We start from the raw sequence: 15436 nt of genomic DNA on the forward strand, positions 1-15436 counted from the left end.
ATACGAGGCAGGTATTAAAAGTTGTAAATACCATTTGCGACGCGTTGTAGGCAACGCACATTTGACGTTTGAACAATTAAGCACGACCTTGACCGAGATTGAGGCCTTGCTTAATTCTAGACCACTTACTCCTATGTCATCTGACCCCAACGATTTTTTACCGCTTAGCCCAGGGCATTTCTTGATTGGTCGTCCGCTAACCGCACCTGTGTGCGCTAGCCTGAGCGACGTTCCTGAGCATCGGTTAACGCGTTACCAGAGAGTCGAACAGCTTCGTCAGCATTTCTGGAGTCGTTGGTCGCGAGAGTACGTGACGGAGTTACAAGCCCGATCAAAATGGAGGTTTCAGTCTGATGACCTCAAAGAAAACACGCTTGTCGTCATAAAGGAAGACAATGCTCCCCCGCTAAAATGGAGTTTAGGCCGAATCGTCAAAACGTATCCAGGCAAGGACGGCGTCTCGAGAGTGGCCGACGTAAGGATGCCTTCTGGAGGAACTGTGAGACGCGCTTTCTCAAAACTGTGTCCGCTTCTTCAGCCAGACTGTTAGCCACGTCATCAGTCCCATTATCACGTTTTGTAAACCACCAGTTTCCAAGGCCGGGAGTATGTCAATGCAACTTATGTGGGAGACCGTACCCGATGCAACTTACGCAGCCTACCGTACGCATATCGCATCATCGGCAGCCAATCAGCGGCGATATCACGTCATCTACAGCCCCTGTGATTGGCCCAGGATGTTGCCACGGAGGAACCGAGCCCCACTCCAGGCATTCGCTATTCGCCTCATTAATAGACGCACGCATACGTGCCCTTTTTTTAATACGTAATTACTTTATTCTGTTTTTTTGTACCAAATGTACTAGTTGGTCATTAAAAGTATTTAAAACTAAAGGCGTCGTTACATTATTGCTGCTGAACCCGCTCCAAGAGGCTACGAGCTGAACCTTAGCCAGATCCACGCGCGACACTAGTATATAGAACTAGCATCGATAGTCGAGTTTATCGATACAGGAACTCCCTACTTGTCAAACAATTTTGCCCCACGGATTCCTATGTCCATGTAGTATAGTTGAGCTTATCCGTGAGCAAGTAACAACGGTACTTACTTTTAGAGAATGTGGCCAGTTGAATTTCTTCGGGCAATGAGGACAGGCGTACGGCTTCACGGCGAGGTGCGTGCGCATGTGGCACGCGAGGAGCGACGGGTACTGTCACAACATATAAAATCTATGGAGTGTGGAATAAAAGGAAAATCTCTATGTATGAAATGTGTCCATCAAAAAACATTAAATAGGCGGCGCCACAATACACCGGAAAAAATGTCATAGACCTAATATTTATATAGATGTGCTATACGCGTGCGCCCGTGAGGGACAGAACATACGCAATGCGACAAAATTAAAAACACGCTTTAACATTCCTGACAACATACCACAAACAACCTACGTAATTTGGTTGGGTTATTTGTTGCCCCTCTATTTCATCTCTATATTATTATACCTCTATGGTTCATGTAATCCATGAGCCTACCTAGCGAGCGCCACCGGAGACATAGGAACTATTATTTAAACCTGAAATCTGGTCACTTTTGCAATAGTTCTGCCATGAGAGATTTTCCTCCTTTTAATTCCACTCTCCATAATAAGTTTTTGGTAAAAATTTCATATTTGGTACAAGCTTTTATCGCTGACTGTACTTTTCTCTACTGGCAACTAATACTCATCGAGACAATTCTAAAAACTACAAACACAAGTAGGTTGCGTTGTTTTATCATAGAGTTCCTATGGCCACCTCCTGTCTCCATCATCAGATCAGCTCGATAGTACCATAAAATTGCATTGTCACCCGACTTACATATGTATGCAAATTTTCAGCCTCAGTGGAAGTCGGGAAGTAGGTCAAATTTAACTTGCAAGATTTGACCCGTACAGTCAAGTGTAAAAATATGGGTGCACACATCTTACTAAAATATGTCCCATAGCATCTTATTCCAGTGTAATAAGAGCGTAGTACCATATTTATGAGGCGATTCTTTCGATACATATTTTTGCACTTGACTGTACATACATAGGTACATTGCAAGTTAATATAAAGCTTGTAAAATCAATATGATATAGATCGAGCGATCTTATTGAGACACACAAAATCTTGTCTGGACACTACAATGTTCCAAATATTAAAGACCTATACATATCAAGCCAGAATGTAAGGTTAAGAGGACACTCTAAAAAACTAGTCAAACCTCCATGTGCTAGCAACCCTAGGAAACACTTCTTGCCGAATCGTGTAGTAAATGTGTGGAAATCTCTACCAGAAACTGTTGTTAGTGCACCGTCGGTGAACTCTTTCAAAAATAGACTAGATACACATTTTACATGACTGAACCCGGGTACGTCCTTAAACGTCCACAAGAAAGGTATGGGCACTGTGAATGTCATCTCGCTTTGTGTGGTAGGGCACAGCCAGTGGATGTCATTCCAGATCTAGAGCAGAGCCCAACTGGGGAAGTACCTCCACCTTACAGAAAACCGCAGCCAAATAACACTAGACCCTACTCAAAGTGTTGTTCCTGCCGGTGAGTAAGTTTGCCAGAGCTCAACGAGGGGTGTTAGGGTCGGCAACGCGCATGTAACTCCTCTAGAGTTGCAGGCTTACATAGGCTACGGAGACTGCTTACCATCAGGCGGGCCGTATACTTGTTTGCCACCGACGTAGTATTTAAAAAAAAACATTTCAGAACTTTAAAAAGTGCAAAATAAACACAAGTGCTGCGATATACACGCATCAGCTCCAAGAGCTGCTAGTGTATCAAATAAATAATAATAATAATAAATAACTCACCATATTAAAATAGGTATCAAAATACGCAAATAGAGTCAGCAGCGATTTTGATAGCCCAGACGGTGCAAGTGTGATTTTAAACGTCATCATTTCATAGAAGTTTAACGTTTAAAAACTTTTTAACAAAAAATAAAACCGACTTCAAATATTACCAAAAGCGCCATACATATAATAATAAAATTTTAAGAGTTCCCTCGATTCCCCTCCCCTCGACTTGGTGCCAACGGGATCATCTGTACCCGTTCGATTAAAAATAATTTTTGAAAATCGGCTCACGATTCTCGGAGATATCGAGTAACATACATACGAAAAAAAAAACAGTCGCATTGAGAACCTCCTCCTTTTTTGAAGTCGGTTAAAAATAACCCGTGCACCATCTGGGCTATCAAAATCGCCGCCTTATCTTGGTTCAACTCTATGTCCGTTGTCCTTGAGTTAATACTGCATTCGCCAAACGCTTTCCATTTTTCCTACACCCTACAGTTTACAATAGGGTTTCCAAATTTTGTAACTTCGATGACTTCTCTTGCTATCTTAAAAAAGAAAACTAAGAAATGGCTTCTTTCTCAGTCTTACGATCAGACAGAAGACATCATTCACACTTAAGTAGCGTGTACACACACACGCACGCACGCACGCACGCACACACACACGCACACACACACACACACACACACACGCACGCACGCACGCTCACACACACACACACACACACACACACACACACACACACACACACACACACACACACACACACACACACACACACACACACACTCCACTCCTTAAATATAAATAAGTCCACTTACGCATGTCCTTCCTGTATGTTTTATTTTTTGTTTTTGTTTTTTCTGCATGCACTTTTTGTAATTGTATAGGGTTTCGAGATAAAGTCAAATATCGACTTACCGGCAGAATAGCGCCGCACTGCTCGCACATGCACGGATTAGGATGGTTAGCCTTTCTCCGGTATCGGCCTCGGTATTGACCTCGGTATTGAGCTGAAGGGGCCGCGTACCGCAGCCCGAGGTGCTTGCGCCGGCTGTGCGTGTCCAACGCCGCCGCATTTGAGAATGCCACGTTGCACTGTTTTAATCAAAATAATTTTTTTGAAAAAATTAGGTGGATCAGCATTTTTAGGGTTCCGTAGCCAAATGGCAAAAAACGGAACCCTTATGGATTCATCATGTCTGTCTGTCTGTCCGTATGTCGCTGCCACTTTTTTCCGAAACTATAAGAACTATAATGTTGAAATTTGGTAAGTAGATGTATTTTGTGAACCGCATTAAGATTTTCACACAAAAATAAATAAAATAAAAAACAATAAATTTTGGGGGTTCCCCATACTTAGAACTGAAACTCAATTTTTTTTCTCATCAAACCCACACGTGTGGGGTATCTATGGATAGGTCTTCAAAAATGATATCGAGGTGTCTAATATCATTCTTTTCTAAACTGAATAGTTTGCGCGAGAGACACTTCCAAAGTGGTAAAATGTGTGCCCCCCCTGTGTGTGAACTTAATTTGGTAACCAGTTCCGAAATTGAAAAAAGTTTCGGTTACAAACCGAATGATGGATGGGATTGCAAAAAGATATGATTACCAAATCATATCTTTTTGCAATCCGACTGCCAAAATAAGAAAAAAAAATCCTTTCCTTTGCTGGATGGGAACTAACATTAGTAACATTTAAAGAGAAACTTATAGACCGCGATCCAGGAACAGACTTCCATGACCAATCGCCTTCCGGGCGAAAAATCGTATAGTGGTTAACGGCTATGTGATGAACCCTCTTGAACGTCAGCTGCCGCTCCGTTGGTGGGTTGAGGAATGGCAGCCACCGGAACACGTAAAAAAATTGTCATCGCCTTCCGTTTGATACTTTGTCAGATGCTATTGTTAATTTAAGAAGTCGTTAGCCGGTTACATCGCGGTGGTAAGAACGTCCGCTGGTCACATGAACATGTAAAAAAATAAGCACTTTACCTTTTTATGATAGCAATAAGAAATCATGAAACTTTGCATCAGGTGAAACGCCATAAACGGATCACGCAATTTACACATTACCCATTTGCGGACATAAAGTAGACGCGTATTTTTTACATGTTCATTTTACAGCTGACGGTCTTTCCACCGCGTCTCCTGGCCCGCGGTCTATTAACACAAAATCTGAAAGTGATATTGATTATGTTCACCAAAATATACCACACGAAAATTATCTTCAAAAAAAAACAGTTACAAAATTAAAATAATAACAAATAAAAATTGTACAACTGTATGTAAAGCACATACCACTTCACAGATATGCGACTCGGTGGGATGCATCTCCCCGACATGTTCCCGTAGCGCGTCCTCGCTCGCACAGTTCTCGCCGCACTGCTCGCACGGCCGCAGGTCGCCGTGCTCGGCGGCCGTGTCCGTGTGTCTGTTCAGCGCCTCTACACTATTGAAGTTGGCTGAGCAGACAGTACATATGAACTTTTTCGAGTTCTGAAAAACAGTAATTAACTTTAATTTTCATCTTTTTCAGGAACTCCAGAGGTGTCGCATGCGCGTTACAATTTTTTTCTATAGGTACAATATGTGTGCATGCAGCCACAACCCTTTAATTTATTATTATTTTTTAATTTAATGTAAATTTCTCATTAAGTGAAGTTTTTGTTATATCTTGTTATAAGAAATAAGAATTATTTTTCTTCTTATACCTTAAATTTAATATAATCATTGAATGTAATATGATCCCAAGTTGTTCGAAATAAATGTTTATTTTTATTATAGTAATGTAGGTTTTAAAAAATCCGAATACTAAGTAAAATGCGTTTTTTTTTGTTAGATTTCGCCATAGATGATTTAAACCTACGAAGGATCAAATCTATAATAAAGGATACATTTTATTTTATCCCGCAAGCTATCTAGCCAAGACTCCTACGAGTTTGAAATGATTGACAATTTTGATAAAGTAATAATATGATCAATATTGATCAATGCATGCATTCCCGTTTTAAGGTAATAAGATGTTTACGAGCATCTACAAATAAAAACCGGCCAAGAGCATGTCGGGCCATGCTCAGTGTAGGGTTCCGTAGTTACTCTTCCGTCACAATAAGCTAAACTGGAGCTTAAAGTATAGTAAATTGTTAACCAAGGGATGACACGGTTTCACCCGAGTTAAACAAATAGGCAAATTTGCATAATCAGTACCTAATTAAAGTAAGTCTTTTTACTATGAAGGGAAAACTTTTTGCGATAACTCAAAAACAGCTAAACTGATCATGTCCGCTATAGTTTTCATTTAATGTCTTTCTTAAGCTCTACTTCCACGATTTTTTTCATATTTTTTGGACCTATGGTTCAAAAGTTAGAGGGGGGGGGATACATTTTTTTTTCTTTCGGAGCGATTATCTCCGAATATATTCACTTTATCCAAAAATGTTTCTTGAAAACCCCCATTAGTTTTGAAAGACCTTTCCAACGATACCCCACACTCTAGGGTTGAAGCGAAAAAAAAAATTCACACCCACTTTACGTGTAGGGGAGGTACCCTAAAAAAAAAATTTTTAGATTTTATTGTACGACTTTGTCGGCTTTATTGATTTATATATCCATGCCAAATTTCAGCTTTCTAGCACTAACGACCACGGAGCAAAGCCTCGGACAGACAGACAGACAGACATACAGACGGACATGGCGAAACTATAAGGGTTCCGTTTTATGCCTTTTGGCTACGGAACCCTAAAAAAGGCCCTTATTTCAGAGCAATCCAGATTTATAATAAGTTGCCAAACAGTATCAGCATTAACTCGTCACGTCAAAATTAAAATTACTTTTGATATCGAAAGCATACCATTCCGTTCCATTCCTCTTCCCATTTGTCCGAGATATTAAAGTTTTAAGAAAATGAGAGAATTGTTATTAGAAAAATGCTATTATATTAAAAACTTTTTAAATGGTATAGTTTATAAGGATTCAGTGTAGTTATTTAATTTTTAATTTGTACGCCGAGAGGCAAAACATGACGGACATTATTGTAAATCTACGATCACTGTGTTTGTACACTCATTCATGTTTTACAAATAATTTATCTCTTATCGTAACAACTTTAATGTACCATGGTTGACAATAAACTTCTTCTTCTTCTTCCTCGCGTTGTCCCGGCATTTTGCCACGGCTCATGGGAGCCTGGGGTCCGCTTGACAACTAATCCCAAGATTTGGCGTAGGCACTAGTTTTTACGAAAGCGACTGCCATCTGACCTTCCAACCCAGAGGGTAAACTAGGCCTTGTTAGGAATAGTCCGGTTTCCTCACGATGTTTTCCTTCACCGAAAAGCGACTGGTAAATATCAAATGATATTTCGTACATAAGTTCCGAAAAACCCATTGGTACGAGCCGGGGTTTGAACCCGCGACCTCCGGATTGCAAGTCGCACGCTCCTACCGCTAGGCCACCAGCGCTTTGACAATAAACGATTCTATTATATTCTACCAAGTCATGTATCCTCTTCCTGTGTAGCCTGAGCCCGTAGTCGCCGACGAACGTCTCGCCGCAGTCGACGCAGTCCACGTTCAGCTCGGGGTGCGCCAGCCGCACGTGGTTAAAGCACGAAGTGTTTTTTCTGAGGGCAATCAATACTGTATAGCTTGGGACCAAATATAATTATATAAAAAAAAATAAGGATATTACATTTTAAGGACTCCCTCGGGTCGCATAACAACTTATGTCATAATTTTAATTGTCATAAGTCATAACACTTTATGCACAAAATTGTAAGTCATAAAATTCTTTAATCAGAATTATTCCTGAGCATAACTGGGTTTTTGACATAAATGAGTTGTCATAATTTTTATAGTCATAAATTTAATTCGCATAATTTTTTTGGTTAGGTTCGGTAAGTATGCGCAAAAAATACATGACAACTGCTATGTATGTCATGAAATATTAAGACTAAAAATGTATGACACAATATAATATGACTTTTCATTTGTATGCGCAATGATGATTATGACACAAGTTGTTATGCGTATCAAAGGTATGACTTAAACTTTTATGCAACCCAATATGGATTTTATTATAGAAATACATAAATAAAATATTTTCATTTGTGTTTTGAAATAATCACACTACTATGATATAGTCTGCCAAGCCATCTCAGTCAGCAGAAAAAAACTTCAAAATTAAAAAAAAATAGGCGCGATGAGTCCATTACAAAATTTAAACTTCACGCCTTTTTCTACTGACAAAGTAGTTTGACAGACTATATTTTTTGTTTTTTTTTCTTAGCCGATGTGAGTCCTACTGCTGAGCAATGGCCTCTCCCCTTGATTTCCAGGAATCCCTATTCCATGTTTCCTCCAGCAGTTATTAAGGAAACTGTCCAGGTCATCCCGCCATCTCCGCCTGGGCGTGTCCCGCCCATGCCCTGGCACCGGCATCCACTACTAGCGTACCCATTTATAAATTTTAATAACAAAAATTCCGTGTAGTGTTGTAATTATAATTAAGTTATAATTAAATTAGTATAATTTTAGATATAATTGTTTAGTTTTAGGCTAAGTTTAGGTAATATCACTGTGATGCAATATAAGTAGTCAATGTCAGGTACTCCATAATTGTTGTATGTATCATTATTTATTACCTTTTAAAATGTTTTAGTGTAAGCTATTATATATATATATATATATATGGTGGAAGTACTTTAATAATAAATAAATAAAACCCGTCTTTTCGGACGCATGCGGCCCGGCACGTGACCGGCCCAATCCCATTTGAGCCTAGCGGTTTTGTCGCCTACGTAAACAATGCAAGTTTTGGAGCGCAATGTGGTGTTTCTTTCGCGATCTGTTTTTTTTTTTATGATACACGAGGCAAACCAGCAGATGGATGACCTGATGGTAAGCGATTACCGCCACATGCAACACCAGAGGGGTTGTAAGTGCGTTGCCGGCCTTAAGTGGCAGTACGCTCTTTTTGTTTGTTTGAATGTTTGAAAGTCGTGTCAGTTCTTTGAACTCCTAAAATGCTGCACCCCATGGCGCGTTGGCAAACCTTCAGTTTGGACTTCTGAATCTCGGTGAGTGACCAGGGTTGGACGCAGAGGACAGGCAGAATACACATGTCAACGATATTGCGCTCAACTGACAATAAGAGGTTTCCCTTCATTAGCTATTTCATGGACCAGTAACTCTTCAAGGCATTTTGACTCCATTGTCTTGCCTGTTACTGAAAGAGAAGAACAAAATGGCGAGAAAGAGGGGAAGCCTTTGCCCAGCAGTGGGACACTTTTTTTTTTAATTTATTTAGAACACAAACAGTCACATATACAAATGGATTTGAAGTACAATGTAGAGTACTTAACATACTTAAGAATCATAGACCTGGAGGTTCATTATTAAGTACATAATGTTAACATACATGCTAACAGCATAAAGAAAATGAAATCCTGAGCCATACTTACATTCTATTTACTAGTCTTCAGAGAAAAAAAATAATACTATAAGTAGTAATACAGTAAGCAGGTTTGAAATTACTGTCTGTTTCATTAATTATCGGATAGGTTGTACACTTACAGGCTAAATAAAATAATGAACTCACATGAAGATCTTCGAGCAGTGTGGGCACTCGTATGTCTTGCCCGTGTGCGTGGCGTGATGCTTGATCGCTTGTTCCCTGCGTCGAACATTAAAGGTCATTATCTAGAGCAGGGGTCGGTAAACCGCGGCACGCTTTGGGTACAATTGCAGCTCTTTAAGCGACTCACATTTTCAGGCTCTTAAACCACTGAAAACACCGTGTGGCGTTTTGATATTCCTACACCTCTCCTCTTCTTCCCAAAAGTTTGCCGACCCCTGATTTAAGAAAAAGGTCAAGGTCACCAAAAAAAAAAACAATTTTTTGACGATATGTGGATGGATTATTTTCGCTTAACTACGTCCAAATGATAATCCGATTTAAATGTGAAAAAATTGTATACGTTTTTTTATAAAAATTGCATTGAAATAAAGGTCGTTATAGAGAGTGTAATGCTGGTCCAGACCGCTATACCTTACGTCGAAAAGCGCAGCGTATTTCGCAAGCGTATGCGTTCAATCGTAAACCCATACGACCGCGATACATGTCGCACTTCGAATATTAAATAAACTAACTTGTTTCTGGAGACGAAGCCACACGCATTGCAAATTAACTTCAGTCGGCGCTGGATGCGGTGCTGATAGAGTTGATTGGGTGTCTTAAAGTATGAAGCGCAGATATCACAGCAGTGCGGACCGTTGCTCTAAAATTAAAAGGAAAAGTCACGTGGATAAACTCTGTGCTAAATTAAGTGGTGCCGTTTTTGCACTGCGGAAACTAAAACCCCTTATATTTCGAGACGTTTTAAGATCCGTGTACTATGCGCATTTCCACTCATTAATATCTTACGGGACAATAATATGGGGAACTCGACAGACGCAAAACGAGTTTTTAACCGACTTTAAAAAAGGAGGAGGTTCTCAATTCGACTGATTTTTTTTTGTATGTATGTTACTCGATATCTCCGAGAATCGTAAACCGATTTTCAAATTTTTTTTTTAATCGAACGCGTATAACCCCGAGATGGTCCCGTTGGCACCAAGTCGGCGTCTGATGATGGGATCTTGGAGAAATCGAGGGAATTCTTCAAATGTTATAGGTACATGTATGGCGCTTTTGGTAATATTTGAAGACGGTTTTATTTTTTGTTAAAAAGTTTTAGTTATTCAAAAACGCGCACTACGTATCCTGGCCGGAGTGAATGCTAAGCAATCGTGTAGGGATCTGTTTGTAGAACATCACATTATGACGCACTTTGCCTTACATATTTTTGAAATCATTATGTTCGTTAGAAACAATATATCAGATTTCAAACGCGTTCGTGTTGAGGGTATAAATGTCCGTTCGACGGGACGGCTGAGAACTGTTCCGCGCCGAGAACTGTTTGGCCTTAGCTCAAAAAAACCCTCGTGTGATAGGACCAACTTATTATGAACGACTTCCAGCCGATATAAGAAGTGAACTGTGTGATCAGACATTCAAACGCCGATTGAGAGATTTTTTGTTGGATAGACCGTTGTATTCTGTTAGTGAATTTATGAACGATGTATAGATTTTGACGATCCTCTACAGGAGAAACTATCTTAACATTATTTTAAAATACTAGTATCCTTTAATTATTTAATTTTTAAATTGATATTTTATTGATTATATTTTTGTATATCTGTTTTGGCGATCATAATATGAATTCTTGTAGATTGACATGCCTGCAATTTATAATGTAATCTGTATTATGAAATAAATAAATCTAAAACTGAATATTTAGCTATCTTAAAAAAGGCTCGTAATGGTTGTCATAATACAATACGCAAGCGAACTGAGCTTAAAGCATATAATATATTATATGCGTTGTAATAATTTTATTATTACTCACCAACTTACTTATTATAAGAGAGAGAACATTTAAAAACAACTATTATACCCTTAGAGAATTTAGTCATACCAGAGTCTGCTTTAATACCTTACCCCTCTGTAGGAAACCTCAGCCAATGGTCATACTCGCGTCATACTTACTGTATGGACTGACGTTTAACTGGCATACATTTGACGTGCCCCTAGCCCGCAAAATCGGCAGACTGTTTTGTACAGAAAATTACAGACAAGGCGTCTCCAGTTAGTTAAATGCTCTAAGAAGATATCATTCAAATTTAACATGTTTTAATCATAAATTAAAAAAAAAAAACTTAGAGCCTCCTAATCCTCCTTACGAAGTAGGAGGTTCCATGCGTTAAAGTTGGCTCGGTAGAAAGAAATCACCATAACATGCCCTAAATGGAGGCTCTGAGCGGACTCACGGGGTTATGCCGGACTCGGTGGTTGTTGTAGGCGGACTCCACGCCGTACCCTTTCCCGCAATTTTCACACTTAAACGGCGACTCCAGGTAATTCTGGGACTTTTTGCGTGTTTCGATCTCTTCCAGCTGCTCTTCCTATAAAAGAATATGAAACACAAGCCCAAAATTAACACAAAAATAATATGAGAATATGAAGCACAAGTATAATTACTTGCGAGAACATTAACCCTCTTATGCATTACAGGGACCACCTCTTTCTAGAACAAAGCCTTTAAATGGCTTAGTCATTTATCGAATAGCCCCAACGGTTCGCTTTCCTTTTAAATAGTTTACCCGTTCATTTGACTTAGCTCTCGGAAGGGGTTTCCCTTTCAGAGATACCGCTAAAACGAAAGGGTATCCCCTACCTAATTAAAAAATAAAACTTGTGCTGTCAACGCGCTAGACACCCAGTCCTTCACTGTTAACATAAATAAGAAATATTTGATTCTATTTTTACGAAGAGAAAGTTAAAAATAGCATAAGCGTTATAATTCATAATCGATACCTGTTCAAGAGGTTAGCGCTTAGGAACGGGTATCAGCTTACCCGTATTATAAAGCGCTTAAAAAGCCAAATCTCAAGCCAAATCTCAAGCCAAAAATCCCTTTCGGTTTTATGTAGCAATGGCTTTGGTAAGCCTTACGAAATACCCCTTCCAAAACCCTCGAAGGGGTTACCAGACCTTTCTCTGATGGGATAACGCACTACAAACCTCAATGAACTAATTATATTTAATCTGTCGTGTCAACTGATGTATTTATAAGAAAGATGAACAAAATTTGATGATGGTTTATCAAAAAAGATGATAAATGGTCGGCCATTTTGTTAATTAAACAGCCGTACGGCATACAGCCAAAATAAAAGCAGAAAAAATATTCCAATTATAACAGAACGAGACATCTTTTTAGGGTTCCGTAGTCAACTAAGAACCCTTATAGTTTCGCCATGTCCGTCTGTCTGTCTGTCTGTCCGAGGCTTTGCTCCGTAGTCGTTAGTGCTAGAATGCTGAAATTTAGCATGGATATATAAATAAATAAAGCCGACAAAGTCGAACAATAAAATCTAAAAATTTAATTTTTTTTAGAGTACCTCCCCTACACGTAAAGTGGGGGTGAAATTTTTTTTTCGCTTCAGCCCTAGAGTGTGGGGTATCGTTGGAAAGGTCTTTCAAAACTAATAGGGGTTTTCAAGAAACATTTTTTGATAAAGTGAATGTATTCGGAGATAATCGCTCCGGAAGAAAAAAAAAATGTGTCCCCCCCCCCTCTAACTTTTAAACCATAGGTACAAAAAATATGAAAAAAATCGTGGAAGTAGAGCTTAAGAAAGACATTAAATGAAAACTATGGCGGACATGATCAGTTTAGCTGTTTTTGAGTTATCGCAAAAAGTTATCCCTTCATAGTAAAAAGACTTACTTTAATTAGGTACTGATTATGCAAATTTGCCTATTTGTTTAACTCGGGTGAAAGGTACCGTCTCATCCCTTGGTTAACAATTTACTATACTTTAAGCTCCAGTTTAGCTTATTGTGACGGAAGAGTAACTACGGAACCCTACACTGAGCGTGGCCCGACATGCTCTTGGCCGGTTTTTATTTACTGAATGTTGTAGAATAAAGTGTATAATGTATATTTTTATTATTTAACGGTTCGTGTTCTTACCTTGCTCAAAGTGACAACTTTAAGATCGTAGGTACTCTCAAATGAGGTTGAAATAAATTTAGGTAACTTTCGTTTAATGTTCCCGCTTTTTATCACATTCTTTGTACGTTCCGTACGTGTTCTATTATGAACTTTTTTTCTTTTAATTTTTACGTCTTCTATTTTTTCCTGCACTTCTTCATAGTAAATATCATCATTATAATCGGATTTTTCACCCACTTTTAATTCAATCTTATCGCCTTTTACTTCAATCGCCATCATTTTCAATGTTCCTGTATTATCTTTTTCAATTTTCACTAGGTATTTATCAAAATCCATACTTTCATTACAGACACGTTCAGTTTTTAAGACCATATTTTCCCCCTCGGGAGTTTTAGTTGTTTCTGTATTCTCTTTTTTCATTTTCATTACATTATTATCAAAATCCATACTTTCATTAAAGACACGTTCGATTTTTAAAACCTTATTTTTCTTTATTATCGGTCTTTTGCGTTTTTTTAAAGTTTTCAAGATATTTTCTTTAGTCTTATTTTTCTTAATATTTCTTTTGCTGAGTATACCATCTTTAAAAACAACTTCATCCTTAAAATCAACTTCACTGATTTCAATAAAATTTTCTCGTATTTCAGGTTTAATTTCAAGATAAGCTTCATTGATGCCGTCTCCCGACACAGAGTGTTCATCTTGTTCATTGTGCAGATCTTCCGGTGGAAGTAATTCTAGTATTTCGACTTGAGTTTTGGTTAAACTGAGTGACCGGTGAGGATTTTGGTATTTGCGAATATAATCTATATCCAGCTGGGAAATAAATAACACAGGTTACTGCAAAATAAAAATAGTGACATACATCGTATGTTTGATGTACCGACTGTACTTTTTATTTGCTTATTTGTGTATAAAACGGTGTGTAATGCTTAATATAATTATAAAAAAACTATTATACATTTGTTATAATGCCATTTGATATAATATTATATGTTATAATGCAATTTTTATTATACGTTGCTTTTGTTATATTGTGATTTCGTCCATACTGTCATTGATATAATGCCTATTGTAATATAATTTTTAAGTAGTATGTATACAACTTTTATAATGAGTAATGACTTTTGTTATATTATATTTCTGTATAACGTACTATTTTATATAATTTTATCAAGTATAAATACATATATTTTATAATAAGTAGTATGCAGACCGTATAACTAAGTACAGATTATCATCCCACCTAACCCAACCTAACCAATTCTTTCAAGGTTTTTGATTATTCGGGGGTCGCAGTTCAATCCTAACCTAAACCACATTTTTGCAAGGTTTCTTTTTTTTCCAAATTCATTTCGTTCTCTTGTTTCTGAATACTCTGTCACGCTTGTATCTGTCTTCTATGAGATAAATAAAAAGTTTAGTAATTTTTGAATCCTTTTAGCTATAGATTATATTTTTCATGAATAATTATAAAAACTAAATTTCATCTCATACAAAAAGCTGCATTCCGTCACCTTTTTTCAGAAAACTAAGGTTTTAAAAGACAAGACAACGAAAACAATTTTGTCCCAGTTATTCCTTTGTGCGGAGTCGCAGTTCCAACCTAACCTAACCCATTTATGTCATGCACTCATTATGCCACACAAATAATTATGTGATGTCACTCGTTAGAACAAATGATATGTTTTAGAGTATGTAACCGTTAATTAAGTATTACGGTAGTATGCCATTTATTACGTTAATCAAAATAACGATATATCAAACTATAATATATGAAAATTAATTTAAAAAATGTAGTGCTCCCCTATAATGGAACAGGCACCAGTAATGGGATAGTGTAGATAAATACTGTATAATAAGTATTTATCATCAGTTTTTAAACACTGGAAACATTTTACCATAAACAAAAGCCATAGAGCTGCTTAAGTTTAATGTTTCATAGATTTTTCTCACGGATGGTAGGATCAACTAGATGTGCTATACGCGTGCACCCGTAAGGGACAGAACATACGCAATGCGCCAAATTAAAAACACGATTGA

The 15436-nt window shown here is 38.0% G+C and overlaps 2 protein-coding genes across 2 annotated transcripts in view; both read right to left on the reverse strand.

Annotated features, from left to right (window-relative positions):
* Positions 1-15436, reverse strand: part of LOC133532546 (zinc finger protein 761-like) — a 110983-nt gene that overhangs the window by 54823 nt on the left and 40724 nt on the right. The gene's annotated exons all lie outside the window — the stretch shown is intronic.
* Positions 1-15436, reverse strand: part of LOC133532550 (zinc finger protein 107-like) — a 30090-nt gene that overhangs the window by 10924 nt on the left and 3730 nt on the right. Inside the window, exons 3-10 of the mRNA XM_061871278.1 lie at positions 13412-14209; positions 11706-11840; positions 9987-10114; positions 9436-9510; positions 7330-7459; positions 5137-5334; positions 3754-3930; positions 1110-1211 (exon numbers count right to left, since the gene is read on the reverse strand). Of these exons, the coding sequence (XP_061727262.1) occupies positions 1110-1211; positions 3754-3930; positions 5137-5334; positions 7330-7459; positions 9436-9510; positions 9987-10114; positions 11706-11840; positions 13412-14209 (1743 nt within the window). The remainder of the gene's footprint in view (positions 1-1109; positions 1212-3753; positions 3931-5136; positions 5335-7329; positions 7460-9435; positions 9511-9986; positions 10115-11705; positions 11841-13411; positions 14210-15436) is intronic.

This window comes from Cydia pomonella, chromosome 27, assembly GCF_033807575.1.
Source record: "Cydia pomonella isolate Wapato2018A chromosome 27, ilCydPomo1, whole genome shotgun sequence".
Taxonomy (NCBI): Eukaryota; Metazoa; Arthropoda; class Insecta; order Lepidoptera; family Tortricidae; genus Cydia; species Cydia pomonella.